Source organism: Myotis brandtii, unplaced genomic scaffold (genome assembly GCF_000412655.1).
Source record: "Myotis brandtii unplaced genomic scaffold, ASM41265v1 scaffold250, whole genome shotgun sequence".
Classification (NCBI taxonomy): domain Eukaryota; kingdom Metazoa; phylum Chordata; class Mammalia; order Chiroptera; family Vespertilionidae; genus Myotis; species Myotis brandtii.
In genome coordinates, this window is record NW_005359478.1 from 4221179 (window position 1) to 4240356 (window position 19178).

At 40.6% G+C, this 19178-nt stretch overlaps 1 protein-coding gene across 1 annotated transcript in view; it reads left to right on the forward strand.

The window, feature by feature from the left end:
* MROH9 (maestro heat-like repeat family member 9) overlaps window positions 1-7809 on the forward strand; it is a 50976-nt gene extending 43167 nt beyond the window's left edge. The window contains exons 18-19 of the mRNA XM_005867727.2: window positions 5713-5775; window positions 6963-7809. Coding sequence (XP_005867789.1) covers window positions 5713-5775; window positions 6963-7201 — 302 coding nt within the window. The 3' untranslated portion in view covers window positions 7202-7809. The remainder of the gene's footprint in view (window positions 1-5712; window positions 5776-6962) is intronic.
* The last annotated feature ends 11369 nt before the right edge of the window (window positions 7810-19178 follow it).

Genomic DNA, 19178 nt, shown 5'->3' on the forward strand with positions numbered 1-19178 from the left:
TAGCCATTGGGTTTTTTGTTGGGAATATTTCTGATATATTCCTGAGGACAGAAAGGAATAGATTTTTTTAAAAAAATATGAAATCATAAACTTTTCTGAAAAACTGGGAGGTAATATTATATTTTCAAAATCTGACCTCTTCTCACTTGCAATTTTTCTCTTCTAGAACCTTTATAATCCAATCACCTTCCCATTTGGCATAAGCAAGCCCTGGGAAACCTGGTTCTGTCAGCATGCCAAGCGCTCCCATTGCTATTCACTGGCCACGCTGCAAAAGCCTCTGGCATTTGAATGCAGCATGGTTACTCTACGTATCTTTAGAAAAATTATCTCCAAGTTCAACAGGTTATTGAAATGTCTATGTTTAAGACATTATGCAATACTGTCTTCCTAAATTTAAGAAACTTACTGTTCACATTTGAAAGGCAAGCTGAACTCTGGTAAGTAAATCTTATTTAAAAGAAAACCACGAGCTGACTCTACAAACCCAAAGTGAAGCTTTTCTAAAAATAGCTTATAATTATTTCATATATGTGTATGTGTGTATACATATGTAAAATACATACCTATGCAGTATACATGCATATACAGGTATAAATAGATATAAATGTTATGTCACACCGTTTAAAGAAAGAAGACCTAGAAATACCCTCAAATGCGACTTTTCTGTGCACAAATCACAGACTGACGCAGGCATTCAGAGCATGGCCATCCGGCACTTTGGTGAACTGCTCAGGGACATGAACCAGTACACATGGATGTTGAACACCGTGGTTCTTGAATCCCTGGTGCCTCTGATCCTGTTTCTGGAGGATATAGAGACAAGAGTCGTGATGGTAAGTCCTGCCACCTTGTTTTCCTTAGTTCTGCAGAGACGCGCCTTGAACAAAGAGATGCTCACCGACCACTTTCTGCTTCACAGGCGTGTAAACACACACTGGCGATCTGCGCCTTGGAATTAAAATGGTCAACATTTCCACAGTTCATGGAGCATTACAGTTTTGAGATGGTGGTGCTCAACATCTGCAACAATATTGTAAGTGGCCCTTTGGTGTTTCCTACCGCGCATTTTAGAAAGAACAGGAAAGGATCTCCAAAATGATGGAAAGGTGTTGGGGACAAAGGTGAATCTTGGAGAAGGAAGGCGAAGAAAAATGGGTGATAACAGCTAAGACTTGCGGCCAGAGAAAATTCACATTTCCCCCTTCCTCTTCCTCAACACTGATCCTCTCTAGCCCTTGTTCCTCCAACCCAGCTGCATGGATCTTTGGGTGGGTATAAAGGTAGGAACATCTTTTCAGATCACCAAAGGAAAAAGTGGAAATATCTGGTCACTGCCTAATGAGCTGGTTCTCTGACACCGGCATGAACGGCAGTGACAGCTGGAAGCATGCTAACTGCTAACCAAAGGCTGGAAACACAGGGGCGGGGGGGGGGGGGGGGGGGGAGTCTTCCTTGAAAAAAATTAGAAATTTTTTTGCTTATGATGGACAGGACCCATCATGGTGGTGTCTATGATGAATAGAGGTCAATATGTGTGAATAGCATAAAGTCATATTTTATACTACACAGTGAGTATAGCTGTGTGATTAAATTATTATACAAAGTATATTCAAGAAGGGTGATTTAAAAATTTAACAGGATGGCATGCCACTGCTCATTAATCCCCTTCACTGCTGAAAAATCACCACCCAAGGAATAAGATTAATATCTAAAAATATAAGCACAATCTTTAACAAAACTTGGGCATCAGTAACCGTAACTCTAACAGATGAGAAAGAGCTATCAAAGTAGAAAAACAAAAGGAAGGGTTGGGGGCATTACAGGAAGATTCTAAGAGAAGATAACTAAAGTTTTCAATCTTGGACAAATCACACACACACACACACACACACACACACACACACACAATCCGGTGTCACAAGAATTAAATATCAAACCAGAAAGAATTCCTTCTACTCTGAATTCTACCCTGGTACTTTCCACAAACTATACTCTGTATATAACTATTGCTAGATCAAAAAATAAGTAATTTTTAGAAAAAGAAATGGCATTATTTTTCTACAGAGGTATTTCTAGGTGGGGAGGAGAGGGAAGAAGAAAGAACGATGAGAAACAAATTTTATAAAACCTTTCTACAGAGCAGATGAACATCATGATAAAAATCTACATGCCCGGCTGGTGTGGCTCAGTGATTGAACATCGACCTATGAACCAGGAAGTCGTGGTTCAATTCCAGAACATGGCACATGCCCAGGTTGCGAGCTCAATCCCCAGTAGGGAGTGTTCAGGAGGCAGCTGATCAATGATTCTCTCTCATCATTGATGTTTCTATCTCTCCCTCTCCCTTCCTCTCTGAAATCAATAAAAATATGCACTTTTAAGAGAAGATAACTAAAGTTTTCAATCTTGGACAAATCTGACCAAAGAGGTTTTTTTCCCACTAGATTAAAAATCTCGAAAAATCTTAAAAACTTTATTTAAAATAAAGATCTAAAATATAGATACAAGCACACAGTCAATATATGATGGGGTATTGGGAGCACATGAAAAACACGCTTCCAAAGCATAGGAGGCACGTGTAAGAAAAAAATATACAACCATCACAAAAGAAAACTGCATTGCAACCAGCAGAAGAGAAAATATATATTGTTGAAACCCCAGTAAGGGACAAGGAGTACAGGGTTGAGAAATACTAGCAAATGAAATGAAAACCAGCAAGAAACAGTTTGAAAAATTAAGGAGCAGTGATTAGATATGGAAGATTTATAAAAGAGATGCAAAAAGGCACAAATAAATAAATAAAAGAAATAAACAATGCGAACAGAAAAAAGCAATCAAAGATATAATTTAAGGAATAAAATAGACTTGGTTCAATATACCGAGATGGTAAATAATTTTTTAATAAATATTTTATACAGAATGCAACATTAAAACATTTCCTGGTAAAGTTATGGAACTTCAGATTTAAAGAATTCTTTGAGAAGTTAAGCAATAAAAAGTCACTTATAAGTTTAAAAAAAAATCTGGCATTTGATTTCTCTATTTCAGTTTTAACCTCTAAAATAGAGGATGCCTACAAAATCCTAAGTGGAAAAAAACTGTGACTGAAAAATTATACCCAACTATGAAGATAACAGGAAAACATTTTCAAAAAACACAAGAACTCAGGATAAAGCGTTGCCATGAATCCTTCTTGAAAAAATCATTAAAGGATGGAATTCAGTCAACTCAAGAATGAATGGCTAAACTATTGCAAAAAGAAATGCAGTATTTACTTAACTGTGGGGTCTACACCAATTCTTGCTTTTCTCTGGGCCTCTGCAGGCTCTATGGTCTAAACCCCCCCAGCTCCCTTGCCAGTTTGCTTCCAAATGGGTACAGCATTTAGTGCCCATGAATCATTTAAAGGGCAAGGATATGCTTAATATTCAGTAATAATTCTGACAATGTTACTCAAAAATTGTCCCATCAAGAATCCCCACTGCACATCTGTTGAGAAATACCAGCCAACAAGTTCTATGTAACTGAAAATAAAAATGCCAACCGATAATTTCATAGATCTTGCCAAGTCTATTCTAAAAGTATGCAGAAGAGTGAAAGGCCAAGATACTTCTGAAGAAAAAATGTAGGCTACTACTCCCACCAGATATAAAGATTTATTATAAAGCTACAGAATTGTAGACAATTTGTTACTCAAGCAAAGATGGACAGAACGGTGAAACAGAATGGAAAGCCTAGAAATAAACCCATACATATACAGTGACCCTGCAAAGCAGTAGAAGCAGAAAAGGACAGTTTTGTTTCTTGTAATGGTGCTGGGTCAATTGTACAGGTACATAAAAAAATCTTGGCTTGTACTGTATGACATATAATTCCAGTTGGATCTACAATCCAAAAGTGTGAAAGATAAAACCATAAAGCTTCTAGAAGTAAATACAGGAGAATATCATTATATAATATTCCTGAGGCAGGCAAAAATTTCCTATCAGACCCAAAAAATTCACTAACCATAAATAGAAAAAACATTAAATTGGATTATGTTAAAATTAAAGATCCATGTTCATTAAAAAAACACACAATATAAATGTGAAAGTTTAGCCACAGGGTAAGAGAAGATATTTCTAAGGTGTGTAACAATGAAAAAAATTAGTATCCAGAATTTTTTTCAATGCCTACAAATAAGAACAATATAGGCTACTATATATAAAAACAGGAAAGAGGCTTACTTGAATGCACATGTCACACAAAAAATACCCAAATTACCAAAAATTATACAAAACTTATGAATTATCACAAAAAAAGTGAATTAAAATCACAATGTGATACACCACCAAACCCATTAGAATAACTAAAAGGGAAAAAAATTAACAAATGATAACAAATGTTAAGAGTGTGGAGCAATGGAAATGTTCATACACTGATGTGGGGAGTAAAAATTGGTACAACTGCTTTGCACTGTCTGGCAGTAACAATTGAAGGTGAACATAGCATATCCATGGGTCAGTAAATTCACTCCCAGCTGGATACCAAACATCAGTGCATACAAATGCATACCAAAATCCATATATAAGAATGTCCATAATAATAACATTATTTAAAATAGACCAAAACTGGAAACACACATTAACCATCATCAGCAGAATGAATTAAAAAATGCTGAATTCATAAAGATAAAATATAACTAGTACATATTTCAGGCTTGGAGTACCATATGATCTATGTCAGTGATTTTCAACCACTGTGCTGCGAGAACTTTTAAAACATGCAATACCTAACTATTTAATCGAGGGCACTAACCTCTTTTCCCTTAGTGGTTCTCAACCTTCTGGCCCTTTAAATACAGTTCCTCATGTTGTGACCCAACCATAAAATTATTTTCGTTGCTACTTCATAACTGTAATGTTGCTACTGTTATGAATCGTCATGTAAATATCTGATATGCAGGATGGTCTTAGGCGACCCCTGTGAAAGGGTCGTTTGACCGCCAAAGGGGTCGCGACCCACAGGTTGAGAACCACTGCAAATAAATGACAACAGCCAACACAACAATAGCCATCTGGTGTGAATGAATCAAAATTATTTTTTTTATCAGAGCGACAAAAAATATATATATTTTGGTATGCTGCAGAATTTCAGTAACTAGTTTATGTGTGCTATGAGATTAAAAAAAAAAAAAAAAGTTGAAAATGGCTGGTCTATGTCACAAGTCTACTGGTGTGAGTGAAAGCAGCCAGAGATGATACGTACTAGTACACTATGAGCCGATGAGCATGGCTATGTTTCAAGAAAACTTCAATGGCTACTCCTGCCATGTAGCAATGAAAATAAATGAACTATTGCCCCATTAGAGAACATGCATGAATCCCAGATAATGTTGAGCAAGAGCAGGCAGACCCAAAAGAATGTATTCTGAGGGATAGAGGAGCAGATTGGGAAAGAGCATAAGGAAGACTTCTAGGATGCTAGGCATGTTCCATTTAGGTGGTAGCTAGAAGTCTTAACCTGTGCAATTAGTTTGTGTGCATGTTTACACACATACATATTTTTCAATAAAGAGTTTTATTAAATTAATAAGTATGTGAGAGCACTAAAAGAGGACCCAAGGATAATCTAGAGATGCTTTGCTTTGAAGAAGGCAATGATAATAGCTAGATAACATCAGAGAATGTATTTTCATAATGTGTTTTGGGGGTTTTATTTTGTGTATAGGGTACTTGGCAGTATCGGGTAGACATTTACTGCTCAGAGATGATATTGAAGTCATGCTTGAGGGTAAGTATTGAAGGTATAATGAAATCTTCATGCACAGGTCTAAATAAATTCACTATTTGGATTCTAGTCACATGAGTTCTCTAAAGGTGCCAGGGATGGGAGGAGGGTGATGGCTAGGGGGGAATCAAAGGAAGAACTGGGTTAAGGGGCATCCCTTTTCCCATTCTCTCTCTCTCTCTCTTTCCCCCTATTTCTTTTTTTTTAATAATTTAAAATATATTTTTATTGATTTCAGAGAGGAAGGGAGAAGAAGAGAGATATAAAAACATCAATGATGAGAGAGAATCATTAATCGGCTGCTTCCTATATGCCCCCTACTGGAGATCGAACCTGCAACCTGGGCATGTGCTCTGACCAGGAAGTGAACCATGACCTCCTGGTTCATAGGTCAACACTCAACCACAGAACCACGCAGGCTGGGCTCCCCTATTTCTTTTTAAGGAAGAAAGAAAGAATTTCCCACAAACCCAGGACCTGCAAATAATGATATTAGCATGTCATCTATAATAATAAAAGCATGATATGCTAATTAGACCGGATGTCCTTCCGGACGTCCTTCCAGACAAATCCGGGGCTGCGAGGGAAGCCCAGGTCCCGGGAGCCAGAGGGAGGCCGGTGCCGGCAGCTGGGGGAAAGAAGGCCTATTCTTGCACGAATTTCATGCATCGGACCTCTAGTTATATATATAATCCCAGACATTTTTAAAGAATGTAAGTTATTACATGGTTATTTTCAAAACAACCCTAACTGTTTTATAACTTTTTTCACTTATTCATACATAACAGTGCCAGGGATGGGAGGAGGTTGGTGGTTAGGAGGAGAATCAAAGGAAGAACTGGGCTCATGATATCCCAATTTTAAAGTAGTTCCCTATTAAAGAACATTTAGACTGAGTCCAACTCTTTTCATTATTATGAGCTATATTGAACCTCTTCATGAATATATGTTTATGCTATCTAGAAAAATGCTCAGCACATAATAGACACTCCATAAATGTTTAGTGAATATTTCCATTTTTCTTTTAATGATGTCTAGATAAAACTTCCTGGATGCTATCAAATTAATAAAAATTGGGGGTGGGGGAGGAAAAGATAGAGGAGGACTCTGAAAGGTGGGGCTGTTCAGAGTTAGAGCTTCTCAGGCTCTGAGACAGATGCCTTGAACTAAGGGCCCTTCTGCCATTACAGCTGTCGAACGAGTGCTTCAGGATGAAGACCCTCTGGTTGAGGAGTTGGCAAAAATAACCTACGGACTTTTTAAGAAAATAGCCCATAAAATGACCTCCTCAGTTATTAAACAAAGCTTCCGAAGACTGTTTAACTTTATCTACATCAAAAAAGTGAAGCTTCTTTATAATTATAACTCACCCGGAAGTCCCACAGAGATTAAAGAAACTGATAATTATGAAGAAGATGTAGAAGAATGAGACATTTGCCGGTGCCTTGGAGCACAACTCAGAAGAGGAGCGGTTTTCCCTTTCCCTCTTGATAACCTGAGTCTATTTGTAGATGCTTTTCTGAAGGAAAAAGGATATAGGAGCCATTTTACTGTTCCTTCTTAATTGTCTTCAAATATAGAAATATGTTGCCTCTCTAGGTCTGACAGTGATCAGAAGCCTTAATTCATCAAACTCACTAATAAATTTGAAAAATCACAGAAGCAAAATGTTTGATGAGAAGCTCTTGGAACTCAATTTAACCAATAAGCATCTATGAAAAACCTTCTAAGGGCCAGACACTGTGCTGGGCAGTGGGAACCCCAGAAGGGTCCCATCTTCAGGAAGGTCGAAGTCTAGTGATACTCAATCTGGATTATTTCCATCCTACTGGGATGAATGTTGCCATAATTAATATTCACAAAGGAGAAAATGGAACTTACAAAGGAAGAGGGACGGGGCAGGGAAATGTATGTCAGGTAGAGACACTGAGGCAAGAATAGTTGTGGGGGAAGCTGGAGAGTTTGTTGTTGATACAAGTGGGTAAGATGGGTATTAAATTTATCAGGCTGATCACTTCGTAAGTTATATAAATGTCTAATCACTGGGTGGTGCACCTGAAACTACTATATTATATATACATCAACTGTAATTAAAAAAGAAAAAAATTATTTAAAACAAAAAAGAATGGGGAGAGCTGAGACCCACAGAGAACATTATGCTGTGCTAATGGCTTTAAACTTTTTGAAATGAAAACTAGATTGTCAATCATAGTTGTTTCCTATTGCCACCAGGATGCAGTGTAATATGTTGACCTACTTTGTACGAAAGCTGGTAGATAAATGCTGATCTTCTTGACTAAAGTGACCTTGCTAGACTAAAAGGCCCAGGTTCATTTTACACTCCTCCACTCCTGTATTCCCACCCAGAATAAACCACTCCAGCCACAGGAAACTGCTCTGTGCGGTGAACGCCCCCTTTCCTCTGTCAATTCAGGTGTTGTGGCTTTGTAATGTGTCAACTTGGAGTTCATGCACATTCTCATTTCTCTAAGGGCTCCCTCGCTGGTGTGGGGCAACAGAGCTCCACCCTCCTGCGGGACCTCCATCAACTTCTTTCTCTGACTTTTGGGCCAGGTGGGTTTAGCTCTGCTGACAAAGGACACCAGCATCTTCTATTTAACACCCATATCATCAACATCATCGATGTTGGAAGCAGAGATAGACTGACATAGTCCCAAGCTTGTTGTTCCACCTTGCCCTTGCTCTCCCACTTGACACCACCCTCTCTTCCCGTCCTGTCCCAACTACCTGCCCTGTGGGCTTCACGCTCCAGCACCAGATATGAAGACGGCAGCTTTGTGGAGACCACACTGAAGGGGCACCCACAATTGCTTATGGCCAAATCCCTGGTTCTGCTTCTCTAATTAAATTCCGACAGACAGATCTGAGATGCATTTTCCAGGCCACCTTGATTAAGTAGGTGGGTGTGGCTGTTTGCTTCTTTGCCTTTAACACACTTGTAACCATGTTCCAGACTAATTGTATGATTTACAGTTTGCTCCCTGAATAAGCCCGTCTCCATGTATATATTTATCATTATCTTCCTGCTTAAGATCCAAGCATCTTTCAAACCTATCTTAAATCTAAACTCTTTCCTCCTGCATCAGACTTTGTACTTGTTCCCCTGGAGCAGGCTGAGGTCTGTCTGGTTATGAATCTAATGGCCACAAAGGGTAGGCTGGGGTAGATCGTGGGAACAGCCATCCTTTTGCAAAGCAAGAGCCCCAGGTAAGGTTATTAAAGAATCTTTAGCATCCCTCAGTCATGGGCAGCGGGTTGCCTTCACTGTAAGAGGGCTCAAGGATTCAAGAGTCTCATCTTCATTGAAAGGCTTGATGGAGCTGGGGATGCAGTCGACGTTATGGTTCTAAAATCTGCAAAAGTAAAATTTGTTCTGATTTTCAGCAAGGTTAGCTCTGAAGCTACAAGAAATAAAAGCTTCTTTTAGGTCTATAACAGGAGCTCTCGGCTCTCTGACCGTGAATTGGGCTGAGAGCCTAAAAATTTGAGTTTGTCCTTTTCATTCCTAAATGCTTCAATGTGCTCGGTAGTAGTCATCCCTCCCATTGACTAAACAAAGCTTGTGTTGCGGACATCACTGTTGTCACACAGGTAAGTGCCCCAGCCACTGGGTCCTCCAAGGCCCTTGCTTCAGTAGGTACTTCCTCACAATCAAACATAGGTAATAATGTGGTTAATATGCCGTGGATTATTGCGTCCTGATTCATTACTGTCAAGGAATTCAGCACTACATTCAAGTCAAAGGACATAACCAAACCAACTCCCAAATCTCTTTTGAGTGTCACTTCTGTGGACCCTTTCTTGCACCAACTTCTGCATCGGTCAATGTCTAATCAGGAACTAGAAACCTGGGATCGTGCTCCCTCCTGGCACAGGCCTCTGAAAATATGGCAAGCCCAGCCAGTGTGGCTCAGTGGATTGAGCATCATCCCATGCACCAAGAGGTCACTGGTTCAATTCCTGGTCAGGACACATGCCCAGGTTGCCAGCTCAATCCCCAGTAGGGGGTGTTCAGGAGGCAGCCAACTGATGATTCCCTCTCATTGATGTTTCTATCTGTCCTTCTCCCTTCCTCTCTCTCTAAAAGCAATAAAAATATTTTAATCATTTTAAATTGTTGGCGAGGTATCAAAGACACTAAAAGACCAGAAGAGATCACAAAATATCAGAGGTAGTAACTGCAGAAGGAACTACCACCTCCAGACAGAGCTGAAGAGACAAAGGAAAGAAACTGGGATTATTGAAGACATTTGCTGCAGCAATACTGACAGAAACAGGATTATTGAAGACATTTGCTGCAGCAATACTGATAGAAACAGGAACTAAACAGGAAGAAGCAAGCACCTTCTTTTCCTGGCTTCTGGATGGCTTTTCAGAGTTCCAGGCCCAGCATCAGAAAGCAGAGCATAAAAGAATGGGTTTGAGGTGGAGAGAAAATAATAATCAACCGGCATTTTTTAAACTCATCTAAATGCCACTCCCTCCATAAAGGCTTTCTTAATTTTACCCTAGGATAAATATGTACCCTGTTTCCTTTGACTCGGTGTAACTTGGTCTCTATTGGTGTCACTTGGATTTTGGCCTCTACTAGAGTTATACCTGTACTTGTCTTAATCTGTCCCATCACCCTCCTCCGTATATGGTCACATACCTCACTTATTTCCACATATCCTGCCACTTCTCAATAACCTGTCATTGAATTTACTCACTGCTGAATCTCCAGTGCCTACAACTGTACCTGGCTCATAGTAGGTATATATTCTATATATATATAAGCCTAAGCAACTGGAACGACTGGTCAACCAGTCACTATGACATGCATTGACCACCAGGGAGCAGACATTCATTGCAGGAGCTGCCCCCTGGTGGTCAGTGCACTCCCACGGCCAACCTCCCGTGGCCCCTCCCCCCCAATAGGCCTTGATCACCGGCCAGGCTGAGGGATCTCACCCATGCATGAATTCATGCACCGAGCCTCTAATTTTGTAATAAATGGCTAAGTGAGTTAGTGAAGGAATTTAACTGAACTGAATATCAATCTTGGGACATCAGGCTTAGGAGACACCAGGGATTTCTTAACATGGGAATGCCTTGGTTAAAGGGCATGCCGTTTGAGGAAACAAAATATCTTCTTTGTGAAGTGACTGACCTAATTTCAAACTCCAGAAGCTTCTCACAGCCTTCCCCCCTTCTCCCCTTAACCATGTCAGAAGCAAGATGTGTGCCAAAACCCCATGGACCTAAGTGGACCCACACCCTGAAGCTAGTTTCACATAACGCAATGAATGCAGAGTATGTGTTTTGCAACCTGTACTAATAAAAAAAATGTATTTGGCATAGATTTGCCTGAAGAGATAAACATAGCATGTTAAATTCAAAACAAAGGAAGAATGACTCCAAACATTCCTCTGGAAAGAGACACAGTCAGTCCCAAATCCCAGGGTACCAAAGAGCTTGCAATCCCCTGGCAGATGAATTAATCACTGTTCTGTGTTACTTATAAGAAAACACTTAGAAAGGGAACGAGTTTTGTCAACATTTACTTATGGAGCTCCTGCTGAATACTCAACTCTTTATTGGGTGTTGGGGAGAGTTAAAGTAAAAGTATACATATTGGTCTCTGAGCAACCCAGCCCTGGAAGTCTACAATGTCAGGTAGTATGGAACATAGTACTCAATCTATGGGGACTCAGCAGCAATATATGCAGGTGTGAGGAAACCTTCTTGAGGAGAGTGACATGTGATAAGGGTCTTGAAGCATGCACAGGACTCATATAGAAATAATAGGCGTGGAAAAGTCCTCCACCCCCGATTTCAGAGGCATGTGCCAGGAGGCAGCACGATCCCAGTCAGAGATGAGAAGAAATATGGTGCGTGCGATAGGCATGAGGGTACCAGACATCCTGCAGACAGGGCACATGCAGAGAATTGGTGATATCAGTAAAATGAGGCAGAGCTGAATGCCAGTGGGAAGTCACTTCAATCCCTTAAGGAAGGGCACAACATGGTGGGTGGTTTAGGAAGAATAACTTCCAAAAGCATCTGAGGCCCCAGCTCCAGAAAGGAAGGCGATCCATTCTGACCCTTTTGCTTTCTGGATTGAACAGCTTGGCCTCCTCTTGGCTACCTGGACAGGTCACTACAAGCTCTTCTTTGTCTCCCTCCCTCTCTCCCTGGGATAAGACAGAACCAAACAGGCATAAGCCCAGGCAAGGGAGTGAGAGAACATCTCTGTGATGACAGCAGGCCTGGAGAGGTGATGGAATGAAGCTCGGGGGTCTAGAAATCACAATAAACCTATAGATGTTTTTAAAAAATTGTGTAACCGTATCATGTTATCTGGAATAAGGTAACAAGGCCCTGCCATAGGCATTTCCTGGAATTGTGAAAGAAATCCGTTTTAAGATATTTGGGTTCAAGAAACAGAGGTCAAATGAAAGATTGTCAATTCATTGCCCTTATACCTTTTATTTTTTGTTTTACAAAATTAAATGATATATGCTTGAAGAAAACTAATTCTTACTATACGGGTGCTTTGACATAAACTTCATTCAGGCCCCATTCTGGCAGATGCTTCCTCAGCAGCCGCTCCTCACATTGGGGAACCCTTGTGCCCCCCAGGCAGCCCTACTGAACAGGAGCTAATATGACCCCATGTTAGCTCCCTAGGGTGCTTCACATCTGGCCTTTAGGAAAACATGCTTGGGCCGGACAGACTGGGAGTGCAGGCCAAACCCAAAACAGAGCAGCTCTCCTTCACAGCTAGCCGGCCGAATCTCATCGTCAGATTTCTCAGGCAGCCTCTGGTAGATGAAGGTCCCCCGGGCCCCCTAACTTCTCTCCAAGTGGCCTAATTGAGCTCCTCGTCCTATACTGTTGGCCATCAACAGGACTTTTGATCCCATTTCTTTGATGGGAAAGGGACACACAGCACACCAGCAGCTTTTTCCGGAAAGATCCACTTCAAACACTCCAGCTCCACATTCTTGACCTGCTCATACTAAAACTTCCAATTTAACAAGAGGCTCTCAGCAGCCACGTTAAATTACCTTCTTGATGGTGGGAGACACACAGAGTAAGGAAGGTCCTCCTAAGCAGTTTAAGCATATTTGTGTTGCCTTTGGCTTATATTTTCTATCTCTGAAAAGGTTTACTCAATAAAGTCAAGAGATTCACAGAATGTTGAAAGGACTATAGTAATTACCTACTTCAATTTGTTCATTTTACAGATCAGAGAGCTCACGCCCGTAGGAGTTATCACAAAATACACAACCCATAGGATACATCATCCCTGAATATTTACTGTATTACTATTGGAAAAAAATATAAATATGTTTAGGTATTCTGAGGATGTAGGACTGGCCTCCATTTAATGCCACATGACCCAGAGTGCTAGACACTCTCTAGTGACTCACCTCCCGTGGACTTCCTCCTGCATCGCAAGGACTGAAAAGCTAAAAACTATATTTTTAAGCATTTTCAGTAAGATAGACATCTGATCTTGGAAAGCAAAGGGAAGCAGACACCAAATTTTTGAGGCTATTGATCGGCAAAAATGTTTGAACAGCTGTGTTTACATCAGCCAAACCCCATGGCCTACCCTTTGGAAGGGCCTCTGGTGATACATCCTATTTTCGTTGATCAGCAAAAATGTTTGAACAGCTGTGTTTACATCAGCCAAACCCCATGGCCTACCCTTTGGAAGGGCCTCTGGTGATACATCCTATTTTCTTCTCTCTAGACCTTCCATCTATGCAGGCAACTAATTCCCTGTACTGTATGGCTTTCTTTGTGAAATAGATGGTCTCTGCTTCCTGTATGAAATCATGAATGGTATGCATAATAATCCTAACACAGACTCTGAAACATGGAAGGATCTTCTTTGAGGCATCAAATCCATATGCAGTCATCAAGTCTCCAAACATCTATAATCAGTCCCCAAAATACCTCCTAAATATCTCTTAGGTCCAGTCTCCGAGCTCTATCCCCTGCACTGCTCTACTTTAAGTCTTTGGGTTCTCTGACCTAGACTATTGAAATAAGCTCCTGGGTTTGGAGATCCCTGATTCTGCTTACTGTTCACTCTCGCTATCATCTGAATCTGATCTTTTCTTATCTTGTCACTTTTTTGAAGAGATCACCATAACCTAGAAGACAGTATCCAATCCCCTGAAAGTGGCACTTCAATATCGTTTATCATCTGGGTTCTGCATGTTCAATTCTGCTGCTCCCATCTGTGGAGGAGAGACATAACCACTGCCAGACCCCCAGCTAGACCCAGGCCAGAATAGAGGTTGCTTCTCATAAACCCCCTCTGAGGCTGTCTGATAATAATCAATACTCTCCTTGTGACATAAGCCAGTTCCTCTCCCCTGTATCTCATGGCGTGCTAGTTCCTAAACAGGGCAAGCATGTAGGCATTTCCCATACTTGGGTCTGGTCACATACTCCCTACCTGCCCTGCTCTGTTCTATATAATTCCTTGGTGCCTGCTCAGCAGTATGGAGGATAAACACTTCATCTCGCAGCTGCCTAGGATGTGCCTCCTACAGAAATGTCCCTTAATAAGCTCTGTTCATTAACAGGCTGGAGTGGCCTGTCTTTGGTCTTTCCCTGCCTCTGTTCATGGAAGTAGATTCCCAGTCTCAGGGCTTTTCCATGGGTCTGCGTGCACGAACACCCTATGGCTCAGCAACACAGAACTAACTGCAGCTTGCTCTATCATGTTCTTACTTCTCTGTGCATTTGCACATATTTTTCTTTTTGGCGGTTCTGTTTTCCTGGCCCATTGTCTACCTGGCAAGTATCAATTCTTCAAGATTCAGCTCTCTTCTTACTGCCTTTGGAAGCCTCTCTTATTCCTAGATGTTTCTTCCTAACTGTGGGCCCTACACTGATTCATACTTCCATTGCAATACTGATCATCTCTCCCTCCATGAGTTGTATGTTTCTAGAGGGAAAACACTGTCTGCTCATCGTTGAACCTCTGAGAGATTACTCTAATGCATGACCTGTGGTAGGCACTCTGGGAAATGGCCTGAAGGGAGGAAGGGAGCAGGGGGATGAGGGAGGTGTACAGAAATAGGATGAGCAGGTATAAGAGTGAGAGGGAGCCAGACAAGTGACTTCACAATCTTGTCCCTTGGGCTCACTAGTTATACAAACTCATCATCTCCAAGAGTTAGCTCAGTTCCTCAAATCAGGTGCTCTTAAAGTTCCAGAAAATTGAGCTTTTCTTTTTAAACTGTTGGCACAAGAAAACCTTTCCCTGTAGTCCAGGTGCATAGCCGTTGTTATATATTCTATAATCCCAAAGCAAAAATAAACAAAAGAACCATTTTTCCTTTAATCTCCCAGGGGCTCACCTTACAGCTCCAGTGACCATATCAGTGACTGCTTTAATTTTGGGAGCCAGGACCAGGGATCTCATTCTTGCCCTTTCCCCACCCTTTTCTTCCTCTGCTCCCCATCCCTATCCCCGTTCTCTACCACACTCAGTGCTTCTCTTCCGGGTTTTATCAGGGCACTCTACCATAAAAAATTCAAAGACAATGGAATTTTTACTTTAAGAATAAAGTAAAAGAGTGCCCTTTCCCAATCATTACATCGAAAGACATTCTCTTCTAAACGATGACTGTACTCTAATAAGAGGTGGAGTGCCCTTGCTCCCAGCCACAGACTGGATTTACTGAAATACTGCGCAGTCAGCTTGAAAAAAAAAAAACAAGAAAAGTATAGCTGATTGGACATATTTTATCTAAGGATCACTGAAGAAACAACATAGAGACTGGTAAGAGCGGGGGAGTTGTGGAAAGGGGGAGTCGCCCTGAAGCCGGTGTTCAGCTGCAAGACCCAAGGGTTAGTGGCTGCAAGGCTTCCTCCCCTTGGGAGTGTGAACTGGCATCCAAACACAGGGATCTCAAACCCTGAGTGATGGAGGTGGGAAGGAGAGCCTGTGAAGCGTTGGGCAGAGGGATCCAGGGAACAGTCTGCCTGCCAGGTAGCATCTGTACCTTCCAAGTGCAAGAACGTGCCTGATGGCAGCAGCCCGGGCAGGAGAGATTCACTCGGAGCTCTGGCTGCAGGAAAGGCTGTGCCATGGTGTGTGGCTCCAGAATAGCAAGGGGCCTGTGGCTGCACCCAGCAGTGACCTAAAGGGATCCTCTGCTTTCCTGTAAGGCATTGTGCAGAGCCCCAGAAAGCATCTAAGTTGTGTGGCGTGGGAAGGAGAAAGAGGACCCTCCTGGAGCTGCCAACAGTGCAGATGGGGTTTTGGGACCTGCACTGAAGTGAGCTTGGATTGTGAGTGGGGCTGGGAATTGTGGCCCCAGCTTTACTGAGATCGGCTGTGCAGGAGACCTGCCTTGAGCTGAGGGGCAAGGGTGGCGGGTTCTCTCAAGGCAGGTTGCTGCTTGTTTGTTTCTTTATATGTTTTTGATTTTTGGAATGCGCACCTGGCATCCACTGGGAAGGTTTATGTTGGGGAGACAGACCAGCGAGAGCTGGGTTTGTGTCTGCTTTGTGGAGAGGCTGAGCCGAGCGCCCTGTGAGTTCAGCCAGCCAGAAGTGGGAAAGGAGGGGTGGAGCTCTGTCTACCTCTCCTGCAGGCTTGGTGCACCACCTGCAACAGGAAAGGGGCTACATCAACTCTCTGAAGCCCCAGATACTCCAGCTGGGCACAGTTTGGTAGGCAAAGGGAGAACAGCTAAGAGGAAGACATTCCTAGAGTAAGACTATTGTTTTGTTTAGCTTGTTTGTTTGTTTCTTTTCCAATATTTTCTTGATATACTCTGCTTTACTTACAAACATTAAGGACAAAGAGAGAATCTTAAGGGCCATAAGAAACTATCAGTGACCTATACAGGAGCTCTCAAAAGGCTGTCAGGTGATTTCTCAACAGAAACACTACAGGCCAGAAGGGAATGGCATGAAGTATTCAAGGTAATGAAAAGCAAGAATCTGAAATCAAGACTACTCTGTCCAGCAAGGCTATCATTCAAAATAGATAGTGAAATAAAGAGTTTACCAGACCAAAAAAAAGGGTAAAGGGGTTTATTACCACCAAGTCAACATTGCAAGAAATGTTAAAGGGACTGCTGTACTAATAAGAAGAAATATATATAGAAACATAGGCATAAAGAATAAAAATGGCAATAAATAAGTACCTATCATTAATAACCTTAAATGTAATGGATTAAATGTTCCAATCAAAAGACATAGGATAGCTAAATGGATAAAAAAATATGACCCACATATATGGTGTCTACAAGAGACCCACTTCAGAATAAAAGACTCACACAGCATAAAAATGAAGGGATAGAAAAAATTTTACATGCAAATGGAAAAAAAATCAGGGGTAGTAATACTTATATTTGACGAAATAGACCTCAAAGCAAAGACCATAACAAGAGACAAAAAAGGACACTACATAATACTGAAGGGATAGAGCCAACAAGTGGACGTAACCCTGGTAAACATATATGCATCCAATATAGGAGCACCTAAATATATAAAAAAGCACTTAGAGATCTTTAAGGGAGAAATCAACAGCAATACAGTAATAGCAGGGGACTTTAACACTCCACTGACATCACTGGTTAGATCATCCAGACAAAAAAAAAAATCAACAAGGAAACAGACCTTAAATGACACACTAGATCATATATATTTACTTGACATTTACAGAACATTTCACTCCAAAGCTACAGAATATATATTCTTCTCAGATGCACACAGCACATTCTCACATGTTAGGACACAAATTAAGTCTCTACAAGTTCAAGAAGACTGAAAACATATCAAGCATCTTCTCATATCACAATGGCATGAAACTAGAATTCAACCACAATAAAAACACTCAAAAACATTCAAACACATGGAGGTTAAATAATATGTTATTAAACAATGAATAGGTTGTCAATGAAATCAAGGAAGAAATAAAAAACTTCATGGAAACAAATAAAAATGAACATACAACAACCCAAAATCCATGGAACACAGCAAAAGCAGTCCTGAGAGGAAGTTCATAGCATTACAGGCCTACCTCAAGAAACAAGAAAAAGCTTTAGTAAACTATCCAACACTACAACTAAAAGAATTAGAAAGACAAGAAAAGTCCAACATATACAGAAGGAAGGAAATAATAAAGATCAGAGCAGAAATAAATGACATAGAGACTAAAAAAAAAAATACAAAAGACCAATGAATCCAAGAGCTGGTTCTTTGAAAAAAATATACAAGATTGATCACCCATTAGCCAGACTCATCAAGAAGCAAAGAGAGAGGGCCCAAATAAATAAAATCAGAAACGAAAGAGGTGAGGTAACAACTGACACCACAGAAATACAAAGGAGTATAAGGAAATATTATTAACAGCTACATGCCAATAAGCAGGAAAACCTGGACAAAATGGACAAATTCCTAGAAAAATACAATCTTCAAAATCTGAATTAGGAAGAACCAGAGCACCTGAATAGGTCCATAAAACTGACCAAAAATAAATAAATAAGGAAACAGAGTTTTGTCAAACATTCAAAGAACTATCACCTCTCCTCCTGAAACTATTTCAAGAAATCCAGACACTTCCAAGCTCTTTTTATGAGACCAGCATTATCCCAATTCCAAAACCAGATAAGGACAATACAAAAAAAGAGAATTGCAGGACAACCCAAAATCCACGGAACACAGCAAAAGCAGTCCTGAGAGGAAGTTCATAGCATTACAGGCCTACCTCAAGAAACAAGAAAAAGCTTTAGTAAACTATCCAACACTACAACTAAAAGAATTAGAAAGACAAGAAAAGTCCAACGTATATGGAAGGAAGGAAATAATAAAGATCAGCGCAGAAATAAATGACATAGAAACTAAAAAAAAAAAAATACAAAAGATCAATGAATCCAAGAGCTGGTTCTTTGAAAAAATATACAAGATTGATCACCCATTAGCCAGACTCATCAAGAAGCAAAGAGAGAGGGCCCAAATAAATAAAATCAGAAACGAAAGAGGTGAGGTAACAACTGACACCACAGAAATACAAAGGAATATAAGGAAATATTATTAACAGCTACATGCCAATAAGCAGGACAACCTGGACAAAATGGACAAATTCCTAGAAAAATACAATCTTCAAAATCTGAATTAGGAAGAACCAGAGCACCTGAATAGGTCCATAAAACTGACCAAAAATAAATAAATAAGGAAACAGAGTTTTGTCAAACATTCAAAGAACTATCACCTCTCCTCCTCAAACTATTTCAAGAAATCCAAACACTTCCAAGCTCTTTTTATGAGACCAGCATTATCCCAATTCCAAAACCAGATAAGGACAATACAAAAAAAAAGAGAATTACAGGCCAATATTCCTGATGAACATAGATGCTAAAATC